The sequence below is a fragment of the Chrysemys picta genome, chromosome 1 (genome assembly GCF_011386835.1).
Source record: "Chrysemys picta bellii isolate R12L10 chromosome 1, ASM1138683v2, whole genome shotgun sequence".
NCBI lineage: Eukaryota > Metazoa > Chordata > Testudines > Emydidae > Chrysemys > Chrysemys picta.
The window spans coordinates 190,831,727-190,856,501 of NC_088791.1; the positions used below are offsets into that span (position 1 = coordinate 190,831,727).

At 45.8% G+C, this 24,775-nt stretch overlaps 1 protein-coding gene across 1 annotated transcript in view; it reads left to right on the plus strand.

Moving 5' to 3' along the window:
* Window positions 1–15,306, plus strand: part of IFNAR1 (interferon alpha and beta receptor subunit 1) — a 36,006-nt gene extending 20,700 nt beyond the window's left edge. Inside the window, exons 6-11 of the mRNA XM_005283927.5 lie at window positions 1,110–1,227; window positions 2,101–2,303; window positions 6,097–6,251; window positions 7,284–7,431; window positions 9,404–9,558; window positions 14,196–15,306. Coding sequence (XP_005283984.2) covers window positions 1,110–1,227; window positions 2,101–2,303; window positions 6,097–6,251; window positions 7,284–7,431; window positions 9,404–9,558; window positions 14,196–14,423 — 1,007 coding nt within the window. The 3' untranslated portion in view covers window positions 14,424–15,306. The remainder of the gene's footprint in view (window positions 1–1,109; window positions 1,228–2,100; window positions 2,304–6,096; window positions 6,252–7,283; window positions 7,432–9,403; window positions 9,559–14,195) is intronic.
* The last annotated feature ends 9,469 nt before the right edge of the window (window positions 15,307–24,775 follow it).

Consider the following 24,775-nt stretch of genomic DNA (forward strand, 5'->3'; position numbering starts at 1 on the left):
CATGAGAACTTTAATGACCACAAGGGTCTGGACGTGGTTTTATGTACCTCCACCAGAGTGCCCCACCTCATAATACCGCTGTTGAATATTGTTTGAGTACTGTCCCTGGGGAGGGAGGAGTTCGTCACTAACAGTTTCATGTAGCACCAAGATTTTCCTTGCTGGTATCCCATCCAAGTACAGACCAAGTTCTATCCTGCTTAATTTGTGACATCTTTAGAAAAAGTCCACTAGCTATGCTGTCTTTTATTGGTTTGGTATGGGGTTTCTTACTCTGGTCCAATAATTGACAATGGAATTCATGATTTTATGTTTAAAGTATGGTTTCAGAGTAGCAGCTGTGTTAGTCTGTATCCGCAAAAAGAAGAACAGGAGTATGCATCCGAAGAAGTGGTCTGTAGTCCACGAAAGCTTATGCTCTAATAAATTTGTTAGTCTCTAAGGTGCCACAAGTACTCCTGTTCTTCTTTTTGTTTAAAGTATGTTATTGCTATTGGTCGTCACAGACGGCAACCAAGGAATTGGAATCCAAAACTTCTATATTACCATATAATAAGAATATATTTATTGCTCAGTTTCAATTTACGTTTTGCTTAAAGTGAATTGTCTGTTGTTCCAGATTCTTTACTTTTGTCTAGCTAAGTTTTGCACTGTGTAAAAATCCCCCAGATTTGAGAAATGTAAAATCCCCAAGATTTGAGATCATGCTATGATGGGATCATCATCAGTTGCATCATAGTGCTCTTTATTTGCAGATCTTCCAGAATTTGTAATTTGTAAATTTGTATTCATGTACATTATTCCAGCCAGATTCTCACTGACACTGACTTCTCAGCATATTTCCATATTCTAACATTTTTGGGCTGTCTAATATTCTGTTGATTTAAAAACTGATGCTTTCCTACAGAACCCTCTGAGAGCTCCATACCCCTATGACTTAATCAGCTGTGTGCACCCACTGCTATGATGGCAAATCAAAGAATATTTTAAAGTTCTATTCAAACAGTTATTTAAAATATATTATACAGATTTTCTTACTGTGGGGAAAAATAAGCATACATGACTTCTGGATGACAATGATGGTGAGTTTTGTTTTCTTTACATTTTAGCGTGGAACGTGCTACCTTATCCAGTGAATGTGGAAGTTCATGCTTTGAACATGAAGTTTCTTCTATCCTGGGATAATCAATATGATCAAAACGTGAGCTTTACAGTACAATATCTCAGGTAAGTTAAATAGTTTTTAAAGCTTTGCTGCTTAAGTAGACTTTAAACTTGACCATTCTAAATTGCTCTCGATTAGGCCTCTGAAGCTATGTATTCCTAGAAACTCAAGTATGATATTCAGAAAAGTATCTTGATGTACTCATTGAGATAATGGGTACTTCACCCAGTCACCCATGTGGTGTGCTTACAAGAATAATACCAATGTTTGATCATAGAAGTTCACAGCACCCAGTTTCTCTCTGAAGTTTTGAACACCTGCAGGCTAGGCTTCTAAATGTGTACCAGATACTATTCCTATAAGATGAACACTCACATTTCCTAATCTGTCTTAACACCGAGGAAATCGGTGACTTGAAGTTGAGAACTTTAACATTTGCATTTTCTGACTTTCTCATGTTTAAGTCCTCAAAGAAATTTTAACATACCCACACTATGCATACTCTGGGATTTTCAAACACTATTAATGGTTAGGCTGCAAATGTGTAACTTACTACATGTGCAGTGAGTGCACAAATGGTGCTGTCCTCATCTAAATTTAAATGTCCTGATCTGTGCAGTTTTTTATTGAAAATGTTGCATTTAATATGTTTTCCCCACTCTTCATTATAATTAAGAATGAACATTCCATGAAAAGATTGAGTTCTGATGGAATGCTTTGAGCATGTCAGCAAAATAGTTGACAGAGAACTGCATGATACAGCTTTGGACTTTGAAGAAGTCTTTGACATAAATTTACACATTCATTACACATGTTTGCCTAGAAACAGGGAACAGAAATGGACATATTCATTCAACTGTAAATTAAATGGAAAATATTGTCAGTTTGATTAGACTAGGGAGTTCATATTGACCACAAAATGTCATTTATTCTAGTGGATATTTAAAGAGACTTTCTGAAGACTATTCAGATAAATGGATCACTGTTTCTGGATGTGAAAACATCACTACTACACAATGTGACATCTCATCTGACATCTCCATTAGAGGAATTTACTTTCTCCGAGTACAGGCTATGAATGGATATAATAAATCACGTTGGTCTAATGAAATAAAAGTGGATGATCCTTGTGCAGTAAGTAAGTGGATATATTTTCTTCACCATTCTTCATTTCTCAGTTGGTTTATACATCATTAGTATCTGCATTCAGTATATTCATTTTCATCTTTAATATCTTATTTGTATAGTTCCCCTGTAGAAACACTGGGTGAAAAACTGGCAACACTGAAGCCAGTGGGAGTTTTTTCCATTGATTTCAGTGGAGCTGGGATTTCACTCCTGGCTTGAAATAGCAAATTACTAACTAAAATTGAGATGCACAGCATCTTCTGCACTTTTTGCATACTTTAACTTTCCTCGTTCATGAACTATATTATATTAATCATTTTATGTAAATCTTAGCATACCAGATCGTAGCAGGAGTCCCTCTAATCTGGCATTTGCCTTGGATGCAGGGCGAGTTCCTGATGTGTCAGAGACGGGGAAAACTAGAAAACCAGTCAATTGTGGAGTGCTATAAATGTGGGAGAAGAGATTCTTTACAGATCTGGTCCTCCTATGTATGCTAGTTCATGCTCTAAAGTAGGCGCAGTTGGGAAAGTAACTCAAATACTTTCCTGGTGGACTGTTTCTCTCTAAATGGACAACCTATCCTAAATTCTCAATTATTGAGGGACAATCTTCACTCATTGATATAATTTGTTTTCTACCACCAACTCTCTGTATAACGTTTTTCATGAGTAATGTACCCGAATGCATGGAGGCTAAATATCTAAACTGTATTCTTAAATGCATTCACCTAAATTTGGGTTATTGCTGATTATGTACTATATGTATCTTATGACTGTAAAAACAAGTTTTGTATTTTTGAATAATCTAAGCACTATACCCAGATGTACAGACACTTTTTTCTCAACTTATGTATTATATAATTTTTTTAACATTAGATTTAATAAAATTTTTATTTCTAACTAGTGGCTTGCAACTCCCAGGGAAGTTATAAAAGACGACTGGGGAGAGGGTTGCAAGGCACTGAAAACTTTACTACAATCTAAAACAGGTTCTCAAACTTCATTGAACCGCCACCCCCTTCTGACAACAAAAATTACTACATGACCCCAGGAGTGGGGACTTGAAGCCTGAGTCTACCCAAACCCCACTGCCTCGGGGGGGTGGGGCCAAAGCCCAAGCCCCATTGCTCTAGATGTGGGGGCCCAAAGTCCCAGGGCTTCAGCCCCAGGTGGTTGGACTCGGGCTTTGGCTTTGGTGACCCCATTAAAATGGGGTCGCGATCCACTTTGGGGTCCCAACCCACAGTTTGAAAACCGCTGATCTAAAATAAAGAAAATCTTGCTCTGGCACTCCTTGCACACCTTACTTTTCAGTGTCCTCTATTTTGTCAACCTTTCAATGCACAAATTATATAGGCTTATCAGTTTTATCATTGTTAATCTTTTTCAACATCTTTACATTTACTATAAAAGTGTTTTTTACTTCGAGTTAAGGAGTTTCAACCTGAAAAGGCTGAGAAAACATTACCTTATAACAGTGGTCACCAACCGGTTGATCGTGATCTCCGGTGGTACAGTGTGGTTGCTGCTAAGGCAGACTCCCTGCCTACTCCGGCCCCAACCTGCTCCCAGAAGCCGCCAGTGCAGACCTGTGGTCCCAGGAGTGGGGAGGCAGGGGTCTCCTTCCGCGCGCTGCTGCTGCCTGCAAGCAGCTCCCCTGCAGCTCCCATTGGCTGGAAGAGCTGTGGGGGCGGTGCTTACAGAGGGGCAGCACGCAGAGCCACATCCCCCCTCCAGGGGCTGCAGGGGTGCATTGCGGGAATGGTGTGAGACCAGGGTAGACAGCTACCACCAACCGGGAGCCGCTGGAGGGAAGTGCTGCCCGGCAGGAGGCCACACCCCAACCCCCATCCCTGAGTCCCCTCCTGGGGCCAGCACCCCATATCCCTTTCTGCACCCCGAACCCTCTCCTGCACCCCAACCCCCATCCATGAGCCCCCTCCTGGAGCCAGCACCCCATACCCCTTTCTGCACCCTGTACCCCCTCCTGGACCCCAACCCCCAGTCCAGTGAAAGTGAGGATGGGGGAGAGCAAGAAATGGAGGGGAGGGTGGAGTAAGTGGGGCAGGGCTTTGGGGAAGGGGTGGGGCCTTGTGGGAGGGGCAGGGTAGATCCTGGGTTGCCCTTAGATTCAAAAAGTGATCTTGGGCATAAAAAGGTTGGAGACCACTGCCTTATAAGATTTGGCTTTTCTTACCCTTTTACTGAAGGCTGAAAATCAATAATGCTTCTTGCCTGCCTTATACCTCTGGGGGTAAAAGAGGAACTGCTTCCTAATCCAGTTGATCAGTTTAAGAAGCACAAAGACTGTCATAGTCCTTGTAATTGTTGCTGGGTGGTAGATGTGAAGGCCTTGCATGTGGGCTTCCCATTGGAGAAGAAATTGGTGGTATGGAGTCTGGATATATTAGTTCAACTTGTTTGTTTTATGCTATATACACCAATCTTTTGAACACAGTTGATCACAAATAGCATGCATGTAATCCCCTTTCAGAAATTGCAGTCTATAGATCAGTGTCTGGTTCTCAGGAAGAAGCTCTGCCCCAAGAATTGACTTCAGACAGAGGAAATAAGACAGAGTTCAAACTCTCCTGCTGTTTGCAACAGCTCCCCCAACAGAATACATACTTTACCTCAAAAATTAACAATAATACAGCAATTCTTCGAAGAATGGATAATGTTTGCACACTAAGGCCTTGACTACACTTGCAAGTTACAGCGCTGTAAAGCTTCCCCCAGCGCTGTAACTCACTCCCTGTCCACACTGGCAGGGCACTTGCAGCGCTGCATCTCCCTGGGTACACCGCTGCAGGTACTCCACATCTCCGAGAGGAATAACAGCTGCAGCGAAGTGGCTAGGACTCACAGGTGTGAGTGTAAACACTTGCAGTGCTGTACTAATCACCTTGTCAAGTGGCTAATCCTCTCCATTGTTGTGACCAGCTGCAGGAATGCGGAAGTGCTGGTTTCAAAGCTCATACTGCAGAGAAAAGCAAAAAATTTGCAGCTTGCTTTGAGTGAGTAAACGAATGAGCAGGGGGCCGGGAGTTCGGAACTTGCAAAATAGAGAGCTGACATGCTCCAAAAAGCACTCTCTCTCCCCCCACACTCCGTCACAATTCATCCCACCCCCCACCCCCCGTTTTGAAAAGCACGTTGCAGCCACATGAATGCTGGGATAGCTGCCCGTAATGCACCGCTCCCAACACAGCTGCAAGTGTTACAACTGTGGCCACACCACTGCGCTGGCAGCTGGCAATGTGGACAGACTGCAGCGCTTTTCCCTACTCAGCTGTACGAAGACAGGTTTACCTCACAGCGCTGTACAGCTGCAAGTGTAGCCAAGGCCTAAGGAAAAAATAACTAAGACTAACAGTGCCATCTGGTGACACTTATTTTTATTTATACTAGCAGGATAAAAACGTGTTTTCATTAGCTCTCCCTATTAAATTAAACTATCAAGTAGATATTGCAATGCATGTTTTAAAATTTCAGTAGCGCTATTTTGACTGATATATATCACAACTTCGAAGTATTCACAGTGTGACTGAAAGCTCAAAAACAACAAATACAATATTAATGCTAAAACATTAGAGTTAAACGTTTACATCATTTTGCCTGCTTTCCCGTCTCCCCCTATTGTTTTTGTAAAGGTACTAGTAAAAGCCAGATTTCTAGCCATAAATCTGAAAACCTTTGCTGTTAAGGGTTTAATCAGAGCTGTAACATTTTTTTATTTACACGTTTTTAGCTAACAGATTTTTAACTTTTTTTTTGTATGTGTGTGTGAAATGTTTTAAGATGAAATTGGCCCTCCAAGCGTAACAGTAAGCTCTAGTACGGATTCGCTTCGTATCCATCTCACTCCTCCAGGAGAGTCTGAAAATAAGTCCATGAGTGAATTTTATGACTTATCTTACCGCGTTCTGTACTGGAAAAATTCTTCAGATACTGAGGTAAAAAAACTTTTTCAAACTTCTTTAATTAAAAAGGTGTAATAATAAGTAACATGATTTTAATGTTACACTAAGACCTTCCCCCTTAAAAAGTTTAATTTCACAAAGAGCCTTGTTATGATTTTCTTGTTGCAGAGCTCACATAAAATGTAAAATCTTGCTGGGATGTATACATCATAAAGTAGGCAAAGATGGTAATATTGGTTGATGGCAGCTATCCTTCATGATATTGCCTCCGTACATTTTAGGAATCTTGCATGTATGGCTGCTGATAGATCATTTTTGAGTAGTTGACTGCATGGCTCTCTGGAATAAGTTTATTTAGGACCTGACCCTGTGCAAATTGAAGTCATTGATAAAGCTCCCATTGACTTCGCTGGTGCAGGATCAGGCTTTTAGAGAAAAAAATTACTTCAGAAAGTTATTGGCAGCTTTATGGCCACTCAGTTCAAAAAACAGTAATTCTTATATCAGTTACTCCAAGGAGGAACAAAAAAGATGGCATAATACTAATTGAATTATATCCCTGTTGATCTAAAAATATTCTCTTTTTAAATTCTCAGCACTGAAGTTTGTATGGCATATCTAGTTAATTCAGAGCTAAGGTTAGACTGAATTTCTCTGCATTTATGAATTCACACATTTTTAGTTGACATTTTGATGTGATTTTTCCATTTTTAAACTTGTGTAATAAATTCTTTAACTTTGTTTTACAAGACTATAATAAGAATTCACATATGAAAAGATATCAGAACACTTAAACATACCAGAAAGTTTGCTGTATGTACAGCTCAAACTTTGAAGTGTACTATTGGAAGCACCTTTTCAAAATAGTGAAAATGGTCAGTTAGTTTGCGAACTAATACTTTCTAAATGTAGTTTTGAAATTGAAACTTTTGATTTGAAAGAGTGAAGTATAATTAAAATTATACAAAAATATTTTTTTTTCAGTATTGCATTATCTACAATTTTAATACAGTTGAATCAATCACGTACTGTTTTTTTAACTTGCATTTCTTATTTTTCTTTCAGGAGAAAATCAAAGAAGAAGAACAGTTGTTATTCACAATCTCTGACTTGACACCCTTGGTTTTGTACTGTTTGAAAGTACAAGCATTTTCACCAGCATATAAAAAAGATGGTCATTTTAGTGATGTGGCATGTATTAAAACGCTTAATGGTATGAAAAGTTTAAATATATGTTTGGGATATATTGAAACTCAGTTCAGAAATTTTTATAATTTAGGCTACAATAAAATGACTTAACCTAAAATATGCAATTTCCTCTGGAAAGACACATTTCTCCATATACTGTAAAATTTGAAGTAACTATTGTGAATTGTGACATCAAAAATCAGCATGATTTAATTTACACTAGTTACATGGGATGGTCCATGAAAATAAAAGTAAATGCAAATCAGAATTGTTAGAAAAGTGTGAATTATACTTTGATACTTTCAAGTTTATTGTATTGTGTCTTAAACCCTCTCTGGGAATAGGTTGGATTAAAAGATCCTGTACTGGTAAGAAGGGGGCAAAATGTATAGCTCATCACTGAGTGAAATCCCATCCATGTACAGATGGCTGGCACAGGGGATTATTTTTGTCCTATGTGAACACCAAGGGATGATGTTTGTGGAATTTCTAACTGACCTTATGGCTAGAAATGTTTTCAAATATTTAAATTGTCTTAGAGTAACATGGAGTTGTTGGCTTAAAACTATCACCCATATAAACATTACTTATTACATATTGGCACTTATAATCCCCAAATGTGGTCTTTTTTTCCCTAAGTAATCTATTTAATTCCTTTTATCTTTATATGACAGACCTTTTATTCTTCATATCCATTTTACTGTTCTTGGGATTTTTTTTATTATTTTTTTCTCCGCAGTAAGGAGCCTACATCTGTAGTTAGGATCCAAGCCATGCCTTACCAACACTCTATAAAGAGAAATTGTTTCATTGATCTTGCACATAATGCCCCATACATCAGACTGTAGGATTTTGTTTTTACATCACTTATCTGGAAGTGGAAAGTACTGGCTGCATTGTCTGTAGCTTTTGAAAGTATATTCAGAATGCGACAGCTAATGAAAGGGAGAAAAGAAAATGGGCATATTCCAGAGTAGAATGGGTGAAACACTTGTAGTAAATCCCAGGTTCCTCAAAAGAAAGCTTATTCTCTGATGCTTACAATTCTTTGGAATTAAGAGCTGGATTCTGCCACCCTTACTCATGTTAAAACACTTAATATCTTATTCCACAAATCTACTTGATGCCAGTGGAAAATCCACTTGGTCCTGCAAGGTGCTGAGAATTCTGGCCGTGATTATTTCAATGGTTTACATACCTGCTTAAAGTCAAGCACACACTGCAGTGCTTTGCTGATTGAGGCACCTGACAAGATGAAGCCTTAAATAGAGAAAACAATATCTTGATTAAAGGCAGCAGAATATGGTTCTGTGACAAGCTGCTGGGGATACCTAGAGCTGTGACACTATGCTACCCCTTTCCATATGAGCTTACACTTAATTTTTTAAAGTGTTTGTATTTCTTCAGTAGGTGAATTTCTTAAAATGTTTGACCCATTAATGCTTAAATTAAATTATTGTGGAGTTTGTTGCCACAGGAAGTCACTGAAGCCAAGAATTTAACAAGTTTCCAAAAGGGATTGGATATCAAGAATATCCAGAGTTGTTAATGATAAATTTTGGAAGAGATATTAAACTTCATGCTTCAAAGTTTAGGGCAATCTCAACTATTAATCAGGAAGACACCTATGTGAGAGGCAGATTGTCCCACATCTGCCTACTGCGTGGTTCTTACATTTTACTCTGGAGCATCTGTACTGGCCACTGTCAGACAGGGAATTGGACTAGATGGACCTTGGCTGTGATCCAAAATGACAGTTTCTAGGTACCTAAATTTGGTGCTGAAAACCTTTTGCTTTGTTTCAGTAGAATGCTCTAAGCTATTGGGATGGTGTGAAGATTTATTCATGTTCATGTAATGCTTTCAAGAAACACTGTAAATGTGAAGTTTTGTGGTGTAGCCTTTACATTGTATATGATCTTTAAATATAGAGATCTTGGTGATGGGACACTTCATGAATACCTAGATAAATTAATTATTATTTCTTTATTTTTTAGATAAAACTTCACCTCTGACTATTTTGAAAACCTTTGTAATCGCCATGATTGCCTTTTTCTTTGTTGCATCACTTTTGATTTTTGGTATATATTATATATCTAGACGGATCAGATATGCATTCTTTCCATCATGCAAACCTCCTTCAAACATAGAGGTAAGGTTTTGACTATCTTTCCAAGAATGTAACTATTCAAGGCTCAAAGAACACTAGAATGTCATCACATAATATATCTGATTCCTTGTTCTAAAGAATAGTGTCAGGGAGGCTTGCCAGGATTAGATACCAAGAGTTTAATGATAAAGTATGTGAATTAGTCTGATATCTTGTGATTATTACTGATTTCTCTAAATCTGTGATAAGCAGATATTTCAATTTGTATAGAAAAAAGAGGACAGTCTATTGAAAGCCATTACAAAATAACATTTTAGGAGTTCTACCTTGTCAGGCTGACCCAAAGAAGGGGAAAAGCCCGTATCAAATTTTAGTTTTAAATAAAGGAATGCCTTTGTGCAAATGTTTTTTTCTTCCAAGCTTCAGGTTTTGCTTTAAAAAAAAAACCTACTTTTTATGGGACATTACATCCTCTAGTAGCTGATGGATAAAGAATAAGTGGAGTAGATGAGAATGAAGAAAGTTCATGGGGAGTGCTCCTTTCCCATGAGTTCCTCTGAGTCTCCAACTCATGTTCCCTTCTCTTCTGCCCCCAACACTCCTAATTGTACTGTGGTGGATGGATGAGGAGCTTAATTTTTGTAGCTGTTGTAGACAGCTCTGTTTTCTGTCTTTAGCTCCTTTATTCATTTTAGTTCCATTTTCACCTGTTTACTCAACTAAGTAGTTTAACTGTCAGTTCCTTGCAAATATAGGATAAGTTAACTTCTTGAGGTAGTGTGTTAAAGCTGTGATGTGCTCTGGCAATTGTTTTATCTGTTCCCTAGAGATAAGTGCTGAAGGTAGTGAAAAAGTTAAGACAAGACTCGGCCAAAATGATACCAGTCGCACTAGCGTGGCCAAGACAGCAATAGTACATGAACCTCCTACTCCTGCAGAGGGAAATACAAACATGTGCCAGTAATGATGGACCTGCTTTCCCGGTAGAGGGAGTCTTTTATCCAGATCCAAAATCACTATATCTAGTGGCATGGATGATAGGACTTAAAACAGATTTTAAGAACCCTTGTTCTGTAGGTGTGCAACATGTATTAATCAATTCTAGAAAAGTAGACTAGAAAAATGTTACGATTCTAAATGGAGAAATGTATTTTATGGCTGACTGACTAGGATATTGATCCTGTAACCAGTCCTATTCAATATATTTTAGAATATTTACTACACTTAAAATCTATGGGTTAATCTGTTTCCTCACTTAGTCCATTTGGCAGCAGTAGCAATTTTTCATTTCCCTATTAATGATAAATATCTTTTTTTCATATGACTGTTAGAAGGTTTTGCAGGGTTTATTGAACTTGTATCTGCCAGTAGGAAATCCAGTTCCTAATGGGATCTAAACTTGGTATTAACCTCTCTCCATAAAAGCAACTTTATAATAGGAATTGCAATTCCATAATTCTTCTAGATAGACTGTATGTTTTGATGGTAGGCCTTCTTTCTACTGTTTTTCATAAGGACAAGGATGTACCTAGACCTCACCCCAAGTTTATCCTAAAGTAATTTCAGATTTTCATGTTAATCAATATACTGGTTATCTTTCCTGGATCTCATGCTCGTAAGGGTGAGTGTAGATTAGCATTCAGACATAGTTTTATTGTTATCTCGCTAGAACTAAGGAGTTTAGGCCTTTCCCAAATTGTTCATTTCCTGTGCTGGAAACTTTAGGGGCTGAACTGTTTCTACACAGGCCTTGTCTAGATGGTCTAGACAGCATATAGAGTAAAGTTAAGATCTCTTCTCTCTCTCTCTCTCTCTCCTCTCCTGCTGGTCTCAGAACTCTCTCAACTAGAGTGGTTGGTACCTCTGTGGCATGTTAGGCATGTTCCTCTTTTTGAAATATGGGTCTCAAAGTGTGTACTTGTGATATTGGTGTAGTAGCTTCCTGCTCCAAAGGGCTAGAGTCTGTATAATCTTTTGTATTTTGCTGAGCACATTGTGTAAGTGGTTAATAATGTACTTATTAGCACAGTAAAAAAATGAGAAATTAGTTATGGCCATATAGACTGTGTGATGATGCACGACTCACCCTTGCAGTGCTCCTGCTGGTCGTCTCAGGGAATTAGTGTTTCCAGCCTCCGGAGAGCCCTCTGCAGGCCGATGTCCTGCTGCCGCTGGCCCCCCGTGTCCCTCCCAGGACCCGGTGCCCCTTGTCTTTGGGGTGCTGCACCTGGCAATACCCCCACAGTCTCAGGGTTTCCCCACCCAGGGGAACCCCCAACCCTCTATCCCCACCTTGCCTCAGTCATGGGCTACTATCTGTCAGCATCTAGCCCCCGCTCACTGGGGCAGACTGCAGTGTAAAAGCCACTTATCATAGGGTTACCATATTTCCACAATCAAAAAAGAGGACACTGGGGGGGGGAGCCCCGCCCAGCCCCCATCCACTCCCTCCCACTTCCCACCCCCTGACTGCCCCCTTCAGAACCCCCCTGCTTCTTATCCCCTGACTGCCCCCTGCTGAGAACCCCCCACCCTAACTGCCCCCCCCCCAGGACCCTATCTGTCCCCTGACTGCCCCGACCCTTATCCACTCGCATGGGTGGCAGGGTTGTAGAAATTTTGGTGGTGCCCAGAACCTCCCCCCACCTGCCTAAGGAGGGGGGGTTGGGTGGGGGGAGGAGGTCTGGGGTGCAGGTCCTGGGCTGGGGATTAGGGTGCAGGAGGGGGGCAGGAGTAGGGGCAGGGTGTGCAGGAGGGTGTGAGGGGTGCAGGCTCTGGGATGGAGTTTGGGGGTGGGAGGCAGTGCAAAGGGAGGAGGTGCAGGCTTTGGGAGGGAGTTTGAGGGCAGGAGGGGGTGTGTGGGAAGGGGAGAGGGGGTTTGGGAGGGAGTTTGGGGATAGGAGGGGATGCAGGGGTGAGGGCTGTGGGTCTGAGGATGAGGGGTTCATGATGCAGGAGGGGGCTCCTGGATGGAGCAGAGGATTAGGGTGTGGGGGGGATGAGGGCTCTGACTGGGGATGAGGGGTTCATGATGCAGGAGGAGGCTCAGGGCTGGGGCAGAGGATTAGGGTGCGGAGGGATGAGGGCTGGGGCTGAGGGGTTTGGGGCGTTGGAGAGGCTCAGGGCTAGGGTGGAAGGGCAGGGTAAGGGCAGCCTGTCTTCCATTAGTGGATGGGGAACGCTAGGACCCGGGGGCAGCAGACAGCAGTTGCTGCTGGCTCTGGCAGTACAAGCAGGCAAGGGAGAGGCAGGCAGGGAGAGGGGGGTCCATGGGGGGGGAGGAACGCACGGGGGGGGGGGTGGCAGGTGGAGGCCAGGGACCCATCCAACACTCCCCTGCTCCCTGACTGCCCCCCTGACTCCCCTTACCATTCTGGCTCCACGTGTAGGCAAAACACGCTGCCCGGCGGGTCATTTTGTGTGTTACACAGGGCTGCAAACAGGGAGGGGGGGAGCAGGGGAGGGCTCTGGCTGCTTGAGGCCAATGGGAGCGGCTCAATCGGCCCAGCCACCCAATCAGCAGCCGCACTCTGCATGGAAGGGAGGGAGGGAGGCAAGGGAGAAAAAAACCCTGGACATTTTAACCTTGTTCCCAATTCCTCCCAGATGGCTATTTAGAGACGCAAAAGCCAGACATGTTCAGGGAAATACAAACGGATGGTAACCCTAACTTATCATAGGCAAGGGGAGTTTGGACCTGCTGCCTCTGCCTACCTATGGGCTGCCCCCTACAACCCCAGTACCTAATTGGCCTTCCACTAGGCCGCAGCCTGCGGGGTTTCCAGGCCGGAGCTCCCCAGCGCCCTTGGCCTTCCCCCATAGGGTGACCAGATGAGAGGAAGAAAATATCGGGACACGGGGGGTGGGTTGCCCGCCGGCAGAGCCAAAAAAAAAGCTGAATGCTACTGGTGGAGTGAAATATCGGGACAAATTGCGTCCCGACCAAAGATCGGTAGGGACGCGGGACAAACACCTAAATATCGGCACGTCTGGTCACCCTATTCCCCCAGCCCTGCTCCACTCCAGGTACCTTCTCTCAGGTTCCTCCCTCTCAAAGCTAGAGAGAGTCTGTCTCTGGCTTCTGGCGCCAGCCCTCTTATAAGGGTCAGCCGGGCCCTCATTAAGCCAGCCATGGCCTGATTGGGGCATGGCCCCCAGCTGAGGCAGCTTTCCCCGCTTTTCCTTCCCTGCCTCAGTCTGCTCCCAGGGCTGTTTTAAGCCCTTCACGGCAGGAGCGGGGTGACCACCCCACTACAGACTGATAGACTGTAAGGCCAGAAGGAGCCACCATGATCATCTAGTCCGACCTGCACATTGCAGGCCACAGAACCTCACCCACCCACTCCTGTAATAGACCCATAACCTCTGGCTGAGTTACTGAAGTCCTCAAATCATGATTTAAAGACTTCAAGTTACCAAGAATCCACCATTTACACTAGTTTAGAGACATAACTAGAGACATTTGGTACTACTTGTCTGTATTTACATACCAAAGCAACCTTTATAGCTAAGTTATTAACTCCTTAAAAAAAGGTGCCATACTATAAGTAGAGACATCATTGTACTATAGAATATAATGGGAACAAGATTGTAAAGCAGCTGCATTAACCAAAACCAAATTTAAGCTTATAACTAATAATTTTGTTTTTCCTCTCTCCTTCCATTTTTCCTATCTGCAGTGCCTTGGTGGACAACCTTTCAACAGTCCATATCTGTCAACTTCAGAGGAGCCAACAGAAAATTGTTGTATAATTGAGAATATTGTTATAGAGGAAATAGATCAAACTGATTTTAAAGACTACAAACACTCTAAACAGAGCACTCGAGATTCAGGAAATTATTCTAATGATGATGATACTTCTGGAACTAAAGTGTTAGAAGAAACGCTAGAACAGGAAACAGCATAACTAAAAATAACCTCAAACTTGAGACTGGCAGCCTAACTAGCATTTTGCTGTTCTCATTACATATGAAAGAGTCTTTGCCTGACAAAGGCAGGCTGATGTCAGACTGCTGATTCTAAAGTTTCTAGTTTTGCTTTTAAGTATTGCAAAATTACTTAAATGTGAGGAACAAATATTATTACTGCTCCTCCAGAAAAAGGATATTCTTCTGGTATACCATTTTGGTTGGTATTTGATACTAGTCTTCCTGTTTACCATGTGGATCCTGGAACATCACCAAAAGTCCTTTGATGTCTCCACAGAAAAGACAATCTTCGCCCATCTATGTTGCTGGTAGTAGATGCCAACATATGTAGACAGCAGCCTCAAAAGAGAATTCTGCTAAGCTTCCTTAATCCTGCTCTTGGAATTCCTGGTGCCAGTGGTGCATTGTATGTGCTGGTGTCAATTCTGTTAACTTTAAACATATTACTTTCAATATGCCCTTCTCCCAGACAATTCAGCTAGCTTAGCTAACATGCAGAGGTAGAGGCAGAAAAGGGATTTTTCTCAGGTAAATATTAGCTGAAGGAGTTAAAGGAAAATAGTGGATGCTTGTTGTAAGAATAGTTTTGGGCAACTTAGGCTAGAACGATGAAGACAAACAAGCACTACTACATCCAGAATAAAACAGTGATCTTCCAGATCAGATGTGCATAAAAACAAAATCTCAACCTTGTAAGAACAGAGCAAATTCTATTATGCACATTAATGCCGAAGCAAGTTACGGAGCTTATACTTGTCTGTTTAGTAACCCATAAGCTGTAACATTTTTACCCACAACTGAGATGTATTTAAATGTGAAATTCTTTCCTACATTTGAAAATAACAAACATTTTATTTTCAACTTGTTCTTGAATTCCTACTGATCATAAATGAAGGGCAAACACACAATCATCAAATGGAAATGGCTTTGGAAAATTGGATCCTTTAAATCCCCCACCATAAAGCCAAATGATCACTAAAATTTATAAACCTGAATCCAACTGATTTTAATGTGGTGCCACATATACGTCTCTAGATACTGGTATGGTTGAATCATCTTTGCTTTAAATAATTCCTCTGTGTGTATGTTTCAATGATTTTTGTATGTTGCTGGGGTAAATTAGTTTTCTCATTATGATTGCACTGCAATTACTAGTTTGATTGATAATTCCTCTTGACTGACAGAATGGCAAGAATAGTCACCATTTACAAACTTTTCCAGCTCAGATCTTACTTTATCAGTGGGCTCTTGTTTATGCCAAACATGATACATGCTGCACTGATACTTGAAAAAAATTTACTCCAGTCTTGTGGATAATTTTTCCACTCTTATTCTTGTCATATGGGATTTTAAAAATAGTTTCCTGTTTTATGGGGAAAATTGACTTGGAGTCAAGAACCAGGACACGCTCTTCCAGCTTTCATGTAAATTTATAACTTGCTATAGGTAATTGTTGGTTTCTTTCAAAATTTGAATATTTTTAATCTCTAAGATCTAAGTGAGTGTTCCCAGCTCAATCCTCAATACTTATTGGACAGGATAGTATGTTTTATAGGATAGTTTCTTTTTTCCCCAGCATAGTTCTGCTCACTCCTGTGAAAGTGAGGCTGGAATTGCTTAGAATAATAACCTGTAGTTAGAAAGGAAAATACAGCATTTGGACATGACATGAATTTTCCTCTAACTAGTTCTAGATTTGGGGAACGTTCATTATTTTACTTTTTGGCACTTTGAGCAGAGTAGAAATGTTTTTCTTGTCTCCCCCCCTCTACCATTCCCTCCCTCCCCCCCCCCCCCCCAAAATCAGTTTTTGGTTGTTTTTTAATGCCCTTGTGAAAGTTTGGCAAATTTGTTTCCAAATATTGTAGGTGAATTGAAAATAACCAGACATCCCTTGAGCTTTTGAATTGTTTGATTTTTTTACTATAGTAGTCTAGGAGGATACATGTGTAAGCCATGCCCACCTCATGTGGCACTTTGTCACTCGTGGTGGCTAGGCCACAGAAATTAGTTTGTAGCTTCCAAGAGATGCATTGGAATAGCCCAGTCTTAGCCCCATTCATTGGCCGGGCCTCGAGTGTCTGATGGTGGTCAGTGCCAAATGTTTTAGAAGTAGACATAAAACGTCCCTAATTCACCTAATTGTTGTAATAGAGCCAAACTCTGGCTTTAGATCAAAAAAATTTCAAGAAGCGGGGGGGAGGGAGGGGAGACGGGACACCTTTAACTTTTGCAGATAACTGTGACCTTGGAGAAGGCCGTGTTGTCTCCTTTTTGGAGCAGGGAACTTGAACTTGGAGTCAGAATTGCCTGGGTTCAGTGTACAGTTTTATCAATTAGTTTGGCCTTGGGCAAATCACTTAATAGCTGTACCTGAGTTTGTGATGGTGCTGGGCGATCCTTAATTAAAGGAGCTATAAAACTGTATCATACATACAAATTGTAATTGGATATAGTTTTGCATCTCTTCTTGTTTATGCAGCCGTTAGTGCTTTGTGCTGCAGATGTACCTCCTGGGACTACTTTCCCCAAAAAAGTTATTTTGAAAATAGCATTTCTTAATCATAGCCTATTTCTTCAGCAGTATTTAAGTTTGGAACACATTCTTCCATTTTGGGGGATTTTTTTGTAGATAGTCTTCCTTTGTTTTGTTTTTCTCTAAGGAGAACACGTCAGTTGATATTTCAATGGCTAATGGTGAAGTATTACTTTTTGGAAATGATCATTTACTGGTGACACAGATTTGGTTGGCTCCATGTGTTATGGCTGTTTTCCAAAGATTATTGTGTTTAATATGAGGGATTTCACTGTAAATAATCAAACTGTTGATGGCTGAAAAATCTCTGAAAGTTACAGGTGTAAGGCTAGCTTAGGCAACTTCCTCTGACTTCAGTGGGAATTGCACCTGTGTACGTCAAACTTGTACTGTAGTGTCATCCTACTGGATATTTGGTAGTACATTCATTGTATTGCTGATCTGGTCACCACTTTAAATATCTCAGAGGCAGATGCTCTGTAGCACCCGTTTGTGGTTGGCTTCAGTTTCCCCCTTCTCAAATCTCTGAGCAGGAGCTTCGCAAATCTCTTGCTGTTATTACACCCTGGCTGGGCTTGTTTATTGGCACAATTGTAAATTTCCAGTCCCCCAACAGATTCCCCAACTGCCCAGCCAGAATAATTTGGCCCTTGGGACTTTTGCCCTCTGCAGCCTCCTCTTTCTAAGACCACTTTAAGAACAGTCCCAAGCCAAACCTATAATCCACAGAGCCTCTTTAAATCTGCTCTTCCTGGGCTCTTTTTCCTCAGACAGTATTAAGTACAGTCCCCAGCAAAATTAATAAATGGCAGATCCAGCCACCCCTTCCCAGGCTGTCCCCAGAGGCAGACTCCTTTGCTGATCCCAGGATTACTTATTTTCTGCACCATGCTGGCAGTGTCTGTTTCCTCTTTCTCTTCTGAATAACTCTGATTTTATATGATGCATGCCCCCGCATTAGGAGGCACTTAACTGACCACAGGTGGGTGGGGCCTGTTCCCTCTTAAGGGACCAATCCCAGCTGTAACAATCAGTTTTTGACTTCTATGCAGACTTTCTGGAAGTGTATTGCCTCCACTTTTTCCACAGGAAGCCCCACTACTCCAAGATTGGTTCCCTGACTTCAGCACCTCTTTCTCACCATGCCCTTCAGCAAGTCCGAAGGCGTTTGGACACCGGTTGGAGACTTAGCCATTTGGGAGCTATGCAAACAGCAGATGTTTGCATTGACACAGGCAGGGTTGGTGCAACCATTAGGCAAACTAGGCAGCCGCCTAGGGCGCCAAGATTTGAGGGTGCCAAAAAGCGGTGCCCAAAATGTCTGGGATGCTCACCCAGCGCCGGCTAAATGTGTAACCCTCTTCCCGCCGTTGTGCGAGGGGAGGTGGGGGGGAGGGGGCGCTGTGGCTTTGATCAGCTCCAGCCGGCCGGGAAGTGATGTCATTCCTCCTCCAGCCGCCGGGGGTGCTGTGCTGCTCCCTGCTGCTCTGGCTTTTCACCAGGGCCCCGCCCCTGCTCAGCCCCACCCTGCCCCCACTCCCTGAGCTCTGCAGCAGAGCTGCGGCTGCACTCACAGAGACCTGGCCCCAGGCGCGCCGTCAGTGAGTGCTGCGGGGTGGTTCCCCACTGCCCTCCAAGCCAGCCCCGCCCCCCCCCCGGAGGCCTGGGGCTGCGTAGGGCCCCAGAATATCTTGGGACGGCCCTGGTACCCTCCACCCTGCTGCCCCCAGCCAGTCCCTGCTGCACCCCCCACCCTACCCCGCACCCCCTGCCCTGCCCGCAGCCAGCCCTACACCCCGACTCCAGCTAGTCCCTGCTGCACCCCCTGCCCGCAGCCAGCCCCTGCTGCACCCCCTGCCCGCAGCCAGCCCTGCACCCCCACCTCCAGCCAGTCCCTGCTGCACCCCCCACCCTACCCGCCACCCCCTGCCCTGCCCGCAGCCAGCCCTACACCCCGACTCCAGCTAGTCCCTGCTGCACCCCCTGCCCGCAGCCAGCCCCTGCTGCACTCCCCCTGCCCTGCCCACACCAGCTCCGCACCCCCTATCTCCAGCCAGCCTCTGCTGCACCCCCTGCCCTGCCCGCAGCCAGCCCCTGCTGCACTCCCCTGCCCTGCCCGCAGCCAGCTCTGCACCCCCACCTCCAGCCAGTCCCTGCTGCACTCCCCTGCCCGCAGCCAGCTCTGCGCCCCCTATCTCCAGCCAGCCCCTGCTGCACCCCCCTGCCCTGCCTGCAGCCAGCCCCTGCTGCACCCCCCTGCCCTGCCCGCAGTCAGCCCCACATCCCCTGCCTCCAGCCAGCCCTGCTGCACCCCTGCCTCCAGCCAGCCCCTGCTGCACCCCCTGCCCTGCCCGCAGCCAGCCCTGCACCCCCACCTCCAGCCAGCCCCTGCTGCACCCCCCTGCCCTGCCCGCAGTCAGCCCCACATCCCCTGCCTGCAGCCAGCCGCTGCTGCACTCCCCTGCCCTGCCCACAGCCAGCTCCTCACCCTCTATCTCTAGCCAGCCCCTGCTGCACCCCCTGTCCTGCCCGCAGCCAGCCCCACATCCCCTGCCCGCAGCCAGCCCCATACTCCCCTGTCTCCAGCCAGCCCCTGTCACATCCCATGCCCGAAGCTAGCCAGCCCCACACACCCCTGTCTCCAGCCAACCCCCGCTGCACCCCCCTGCCCAAAGCCAGCCAGCCCCACACCCTGTCAGGTTATTCATTTATTTTCATTAAATATGTAGACTAAATAATGAAATTAATAAATTTTCAAGCCGAATGTGTATGTATTCTAATGAACAATGCCACATTATGCAGTATTCATTTTGAAAGTTTATATTAAGCGATGCTCCCGGTGGGGTGGCGCAAGGTGGAAGTTTCGCCTAGGGCGCAAAATATCCTTGCACCGGCCCTGGACACAGAACAGCCTTTTCAAAACAGGATATTTATTAGACAACAGGAATACAGTCTTTAGGTACATTGAGTTAAAATGGTAAAGCAAAACCTCAATGTATAACTGCCCTAACTTATCAGGTTGTCCTTGCTTAGTTAGGTAGCTCTCTCTTTGCTCTGACCTAGAAGGCAAATTGCACATTTGCAGCAAACCTCTCTGCCTCTGTGGGCATGTTACACAGCAAAAAAAAATAGCAAAAAACCCACAACCGCCAGTCTCAGAGCCTGGGTCAACTGACTCTGCCTGCAGGGCTCAGGCTCTGAGGCTAAAATTAGCCATGTAGATGTTTGGGATCGGGCTGGAGCCCAGGCTCTGAGACTCTTCTCCCTCACTGGATCTCAGAACCTGGGCTCTAGCCCAAGCCCCAATGTCTGTTTCTAGCCCCACAGTGTGAGCCCAGCAAGCCCGAGTCAGTTGACTTGGGCTCTGAGACTTCCTGCCACCGTGTTTGTTTCGCTGTGTAGATGTACCCTGTGTGTCTGTCAGTTGTCGTCTGTCCTCTTTTCACTGAACCCCACCTCCTGACAATGTCCCCCAGTTAATACAATGCTCTCCCTTTTCTAGGATCTTTGAAGCTTTCTAATATTTTAGTGTTCCCTTTGATCCCTCTCCTCTCAGCTTTGGCCAAACAGTTATGTCACCAGGGCTGGGGCCAAGGAGTTGCCTTTTCCCTGATATCCTGGCTTTTGTTTGATGTGTGGGATGTTCCTTTTCTTGGCTATTGTTTTACCTTTTCTACTTGGTTCCTCTAACATAGGGTTACCATATTTTGTGCCTCCCAAAGGAGGACACTCCACGGGGCCATGCCCCCACCCCAACTCCGCCCCCTCCCCTGCTTCCCGCGAACATTTGAGTTGCGGGAAGCCTGAAGCAGGTAAGGGGGAGTGTGGGGGGAGGAGGCGCGGCCCAGGCTGGTGCCGGCCCCGGGCCCGGCCCCCGGCCGACCACCCCTGGGCCGGCCCCCCGGCCGACCACCCCCGGCCTGGCACCGCCGGTCCCCAGCCCGGCCCCCGGCACCGCCGGCCCGGCCCCCGAGCCCCCGGCCCGGCCTGGCACCGCCGGCCCGGCCCCCAAGCCGCCGGTGCCGGCCCGGCCCCCGAGCCCCCGGCCCGGCCTGGCACCACCGGCCCGGCCCCCAAGCCGCCGGTGCCGGCCCGGCCCCCGAGTCCCCGGCCCGGCCCCGCCGGCGCCCCCGAGCCCCCATCCCCGCCGGAGCCCCCGGCCAGGCACCGCACCGCCGGCCCGTCTTGGCCCCCAAGCCCCCGGCCCGACCCCGAGCCCCCGGCCCCCGAGCACCCGCACGGCCGGCCCGGAATGTCCCGATTTTCCCAGACATGTCCGGCTTTTTGGGCTTTCCCCCCGGACGGGGATTTGGAGCCCAAAAAGCCGGACATGTCCGGGAAAATCCAGACGTATGGTAACCCTACTCTAACAACACCTTTTGAAGTAGAATAGCAAGTAACCCATCATGAACAAACACCCATAGCCATATACCTTATTCATAAATGACATCTTCTAGTTTGTCTCAACCTGCAAAAGTTTGTTACAGTGTGGTGCATTATTGCTTTGTCATCTTCCAGCTGAAATTGGATAGTTAGCATGCAGTTCTAAACTATGCATTGGAGAGGGAGAGAAAAACGCAACTTCAGAGAACTGGAAGAGCTTCTTTGAATGCCAGGGACTTTATACAGAGTGGCACATTAGATTTGAATGGTGAAGAAATTTCATGCTGTCTCAAGGGTTTGCCAACTTTTTTCTCAGGTCGTCATCTTCTCTAGCTGAGGTGTAGCCAGGGCCGGCTCCAGGCACCAGCTGACCAAGCATGTGCTTGGGGCGGCACCTGGTAAGGGACAGCCAATCTTGGGGTGGGGGGGATGCTCAGGGTTTTTGTTTTTTTTGGGGGGGGGAGGGGGTTGGTCAGGTGGTGCTGGGGGTGGGGTGGGTTGTTTTTGTTTTGGCAGCTGGGGGCGGGATTTGGCAGTGGCGCTCCCGGGGGGGGTGTTTGGCGGCGCTCGGTGGGAGGTGTGTGTGGCAGTGGGATGGTTCGGCAGCGCAGTGTGGTGCTCTGCGGGGGAGGTGTTCAGTGGTGCTCCACGGGGGGCTGGGGGAGTTCGGCAGGGGGCTGGCGGGTTTGGCGGCTCGGCGCTCCGCAGGGGGGTGGGGGGGTTCAGCAGGGGGGTTTGGCAGCGCTCCGTGGGGGGGGGGTTCGGCAGCGCAGTGCTGAGGGTGTGTTATGGCAGCGCTATGGAGAGCGGCACTCTTTTTTTTTTTTGCTTGGGGCGGCAAAAAAGTTAGAGCCGGCCCTGGGTGTAGCAAAGTGTGTTGTTGCCTTAGCCTGACTTAGCACTTTCTTACATGGATGGCCCAATACACCTTAATGCCTTGTGCTGGCTTCATTGCTTTTCTTATCATGCTGGTGTATGCAGATGTTCTGGTGCCTTCTCAGCTCAGTAAACATCAGAATGTCTAAACGCAGTTCAGTGCACTTTTCTTGCAGTAGCACTGACACCACTTTACTGTTCCTGCTTTCTATGTTCAGGGTATACTTATGGGTTTTGGAACCAAAAGGCTGACACTTCCTGGTGCATTGTGAACTACCTGTGCTTTCCATGGATTGTGTGGTGCAATAATAGGTTGCAATAAGGCTTTTTTTTTTTTTTTTTTTACTTAGCATCGTGGTCACCTAGGGAGTTGTCACAACAAGTCTTCAGTTTCTAGGAGCAGCATTTCCTTTGAAATAGTTACGTGCAATAGGCATGTAAGACTCATATGGACATACTGGCATAACCAGATAAGAATGAGGCATATGCTAGTCACAGGAGACATCTTTTAATTTTGTGTGCCTATTTTGGACTCGGATCAGCACATAAGGCTTATGAAATGCCTTATGACCTGCTCAAAGACAATGGGAGTATTCCACTTTGAATTTTTGGATTAAACCAGGACAACTCTATTCTACAGTACAGGTGAAGGATGTCAGTGGTCATAACCATTCGGTTTGCTTCCGCATGATAGCATTCCCAACAGAGGCTTGATTTGGTGGGTTCAAGTAGATAATCTCAGTTGAGGCATATACTTTCATGTGCTGCCTGCCCAAATTAATATTCAGATGCATTCCATAAAGGTTGGAAAACCCATGTACATGGTTACTCTCTTTAGGAATTTAATATTACCAGGTTCCATATTGCTGTCTTGGAAATGAGGATGTGTGGGTATATTCCTGACTTCTAGAAATCAGATGTCCAAAAGATTAGGAATTCAAACAGACTTTCAGACTCTGAATTTCATATCATTAGACTGGGAGCTACAGGGTTTTTATCTGTTGTGTTAAAAAGCAATAGAGATGTAGAGAAAAATGTCCCACAACTTATTCTCAAAATAATTTCTCAAATTTGCCATGTTACAAACACAATGTTCATGTATAGCATGGTGTGTTTAGTGAATTTAATGCTTCTGCAAGATGCTGCATTAGAGTCTGCATTAGAACACTGTGGATAACAGTACTATCTTCTTTGCTGCATTGTACTGCTAATGTTTCTACCCTTATTTGGAAGGAACCATCCCCCAGGATGTGAGAAGGTAGTCCTAGGGCCGGATTAACCTTTTGTGGGCCTGGCGCCAAACATATTTGTGGATCCCCATGGAGGCAATGGAGCATGGCGAGGGGCCAGCCAGAGGCAATGGGGCATGGCATGGCATGGCATGGCCGGAGCACTATTTACAAACTAGCAATTGCCAGATGCACAGTGGCCCGCCTGACCCTGTGCTGCCAGCATGCCCCTTCCCCTCGGGGGCAGGCCCATGCTGCGCCACACAGCACCCCTGGCCAACACCAGAACTCCCCCCGCCCCCCATTCCCTATGGCCAGAATCTCCTGGACCCGCTATGCCCAGCACCTCCCCCACCCCCAAATGCACAGCACCCTGCACAACACAACCCTTGCCCACAGCCTCACCACCAGGGCCATCCTTAGGATTTATGGGGCCCTACGCAGTATTATTAAACTGGTGCCCCTATGCCCAACTTGGGGCACAGCCACCACCTCTGCCCACAGACCCCTAGAAGACGCACACTTCCCCCAACTGCTGACACACACTGAGCTACGTATGCAGCAGATGCGGCAACCTGGGCTCGCAGCCCAGGGGGGAGGGGCGAGGCACCAAAGGATACCAAGCCGCCCGACCCGCCTCACAGTGGCGGAGAGTCAGTTCCCCGCAGAGACCCCCGTACCCTCTCCCTCACGCAGATTGCACCACGCCGGTGCATTTGGCTCTGTGAATACGGCTCCTGCCTAAGTAGACTGCCACACGTGCTGGGTGTGCGGGAGCCGACCCGCTCTTACCTACTGTCCCAAATTTTCGGGTTCCCTACGCAGCTGCATATGCCAAAGGACGGCCCTGCCCACCACAACTGCCCAGCAACCCCTACGGAACCTCCATTCCCTAGAGCCCCAACACACACAGGTCTTCCCTACCACCTCACAGCCCAGCACCCTCCCCCCTCCCCCAGACCCACTTCCCACCTCCTGCTTCCCAGCTGCACACACCAGCACTGCTGGGATGTCCCTGTGTCTGCCGGGCTGAGCCAGCAGCGCAGCCAGAGCTGGTCCTGGGGCCAGGAAGCACTCTGGCCCCTCGGGAGTGGCGCAATCAGCCAGGCCAGTGCCTGCTCCACCCGGGCTCCCTCAGGACCCACTTGCCTGGAGGGACCCAGGCAAGTTCCCCCCATACTGTCACCCCACACACACCTGGCTGAGACTGGCCAGGCTTCTGCACCAGTCCCAGGCAGCTCGGTTCCGGGGAGACAGGCGGGGGCCCACAGATGTTGGGAAGAAGAGATTGCCAGGAGCCAGAGGT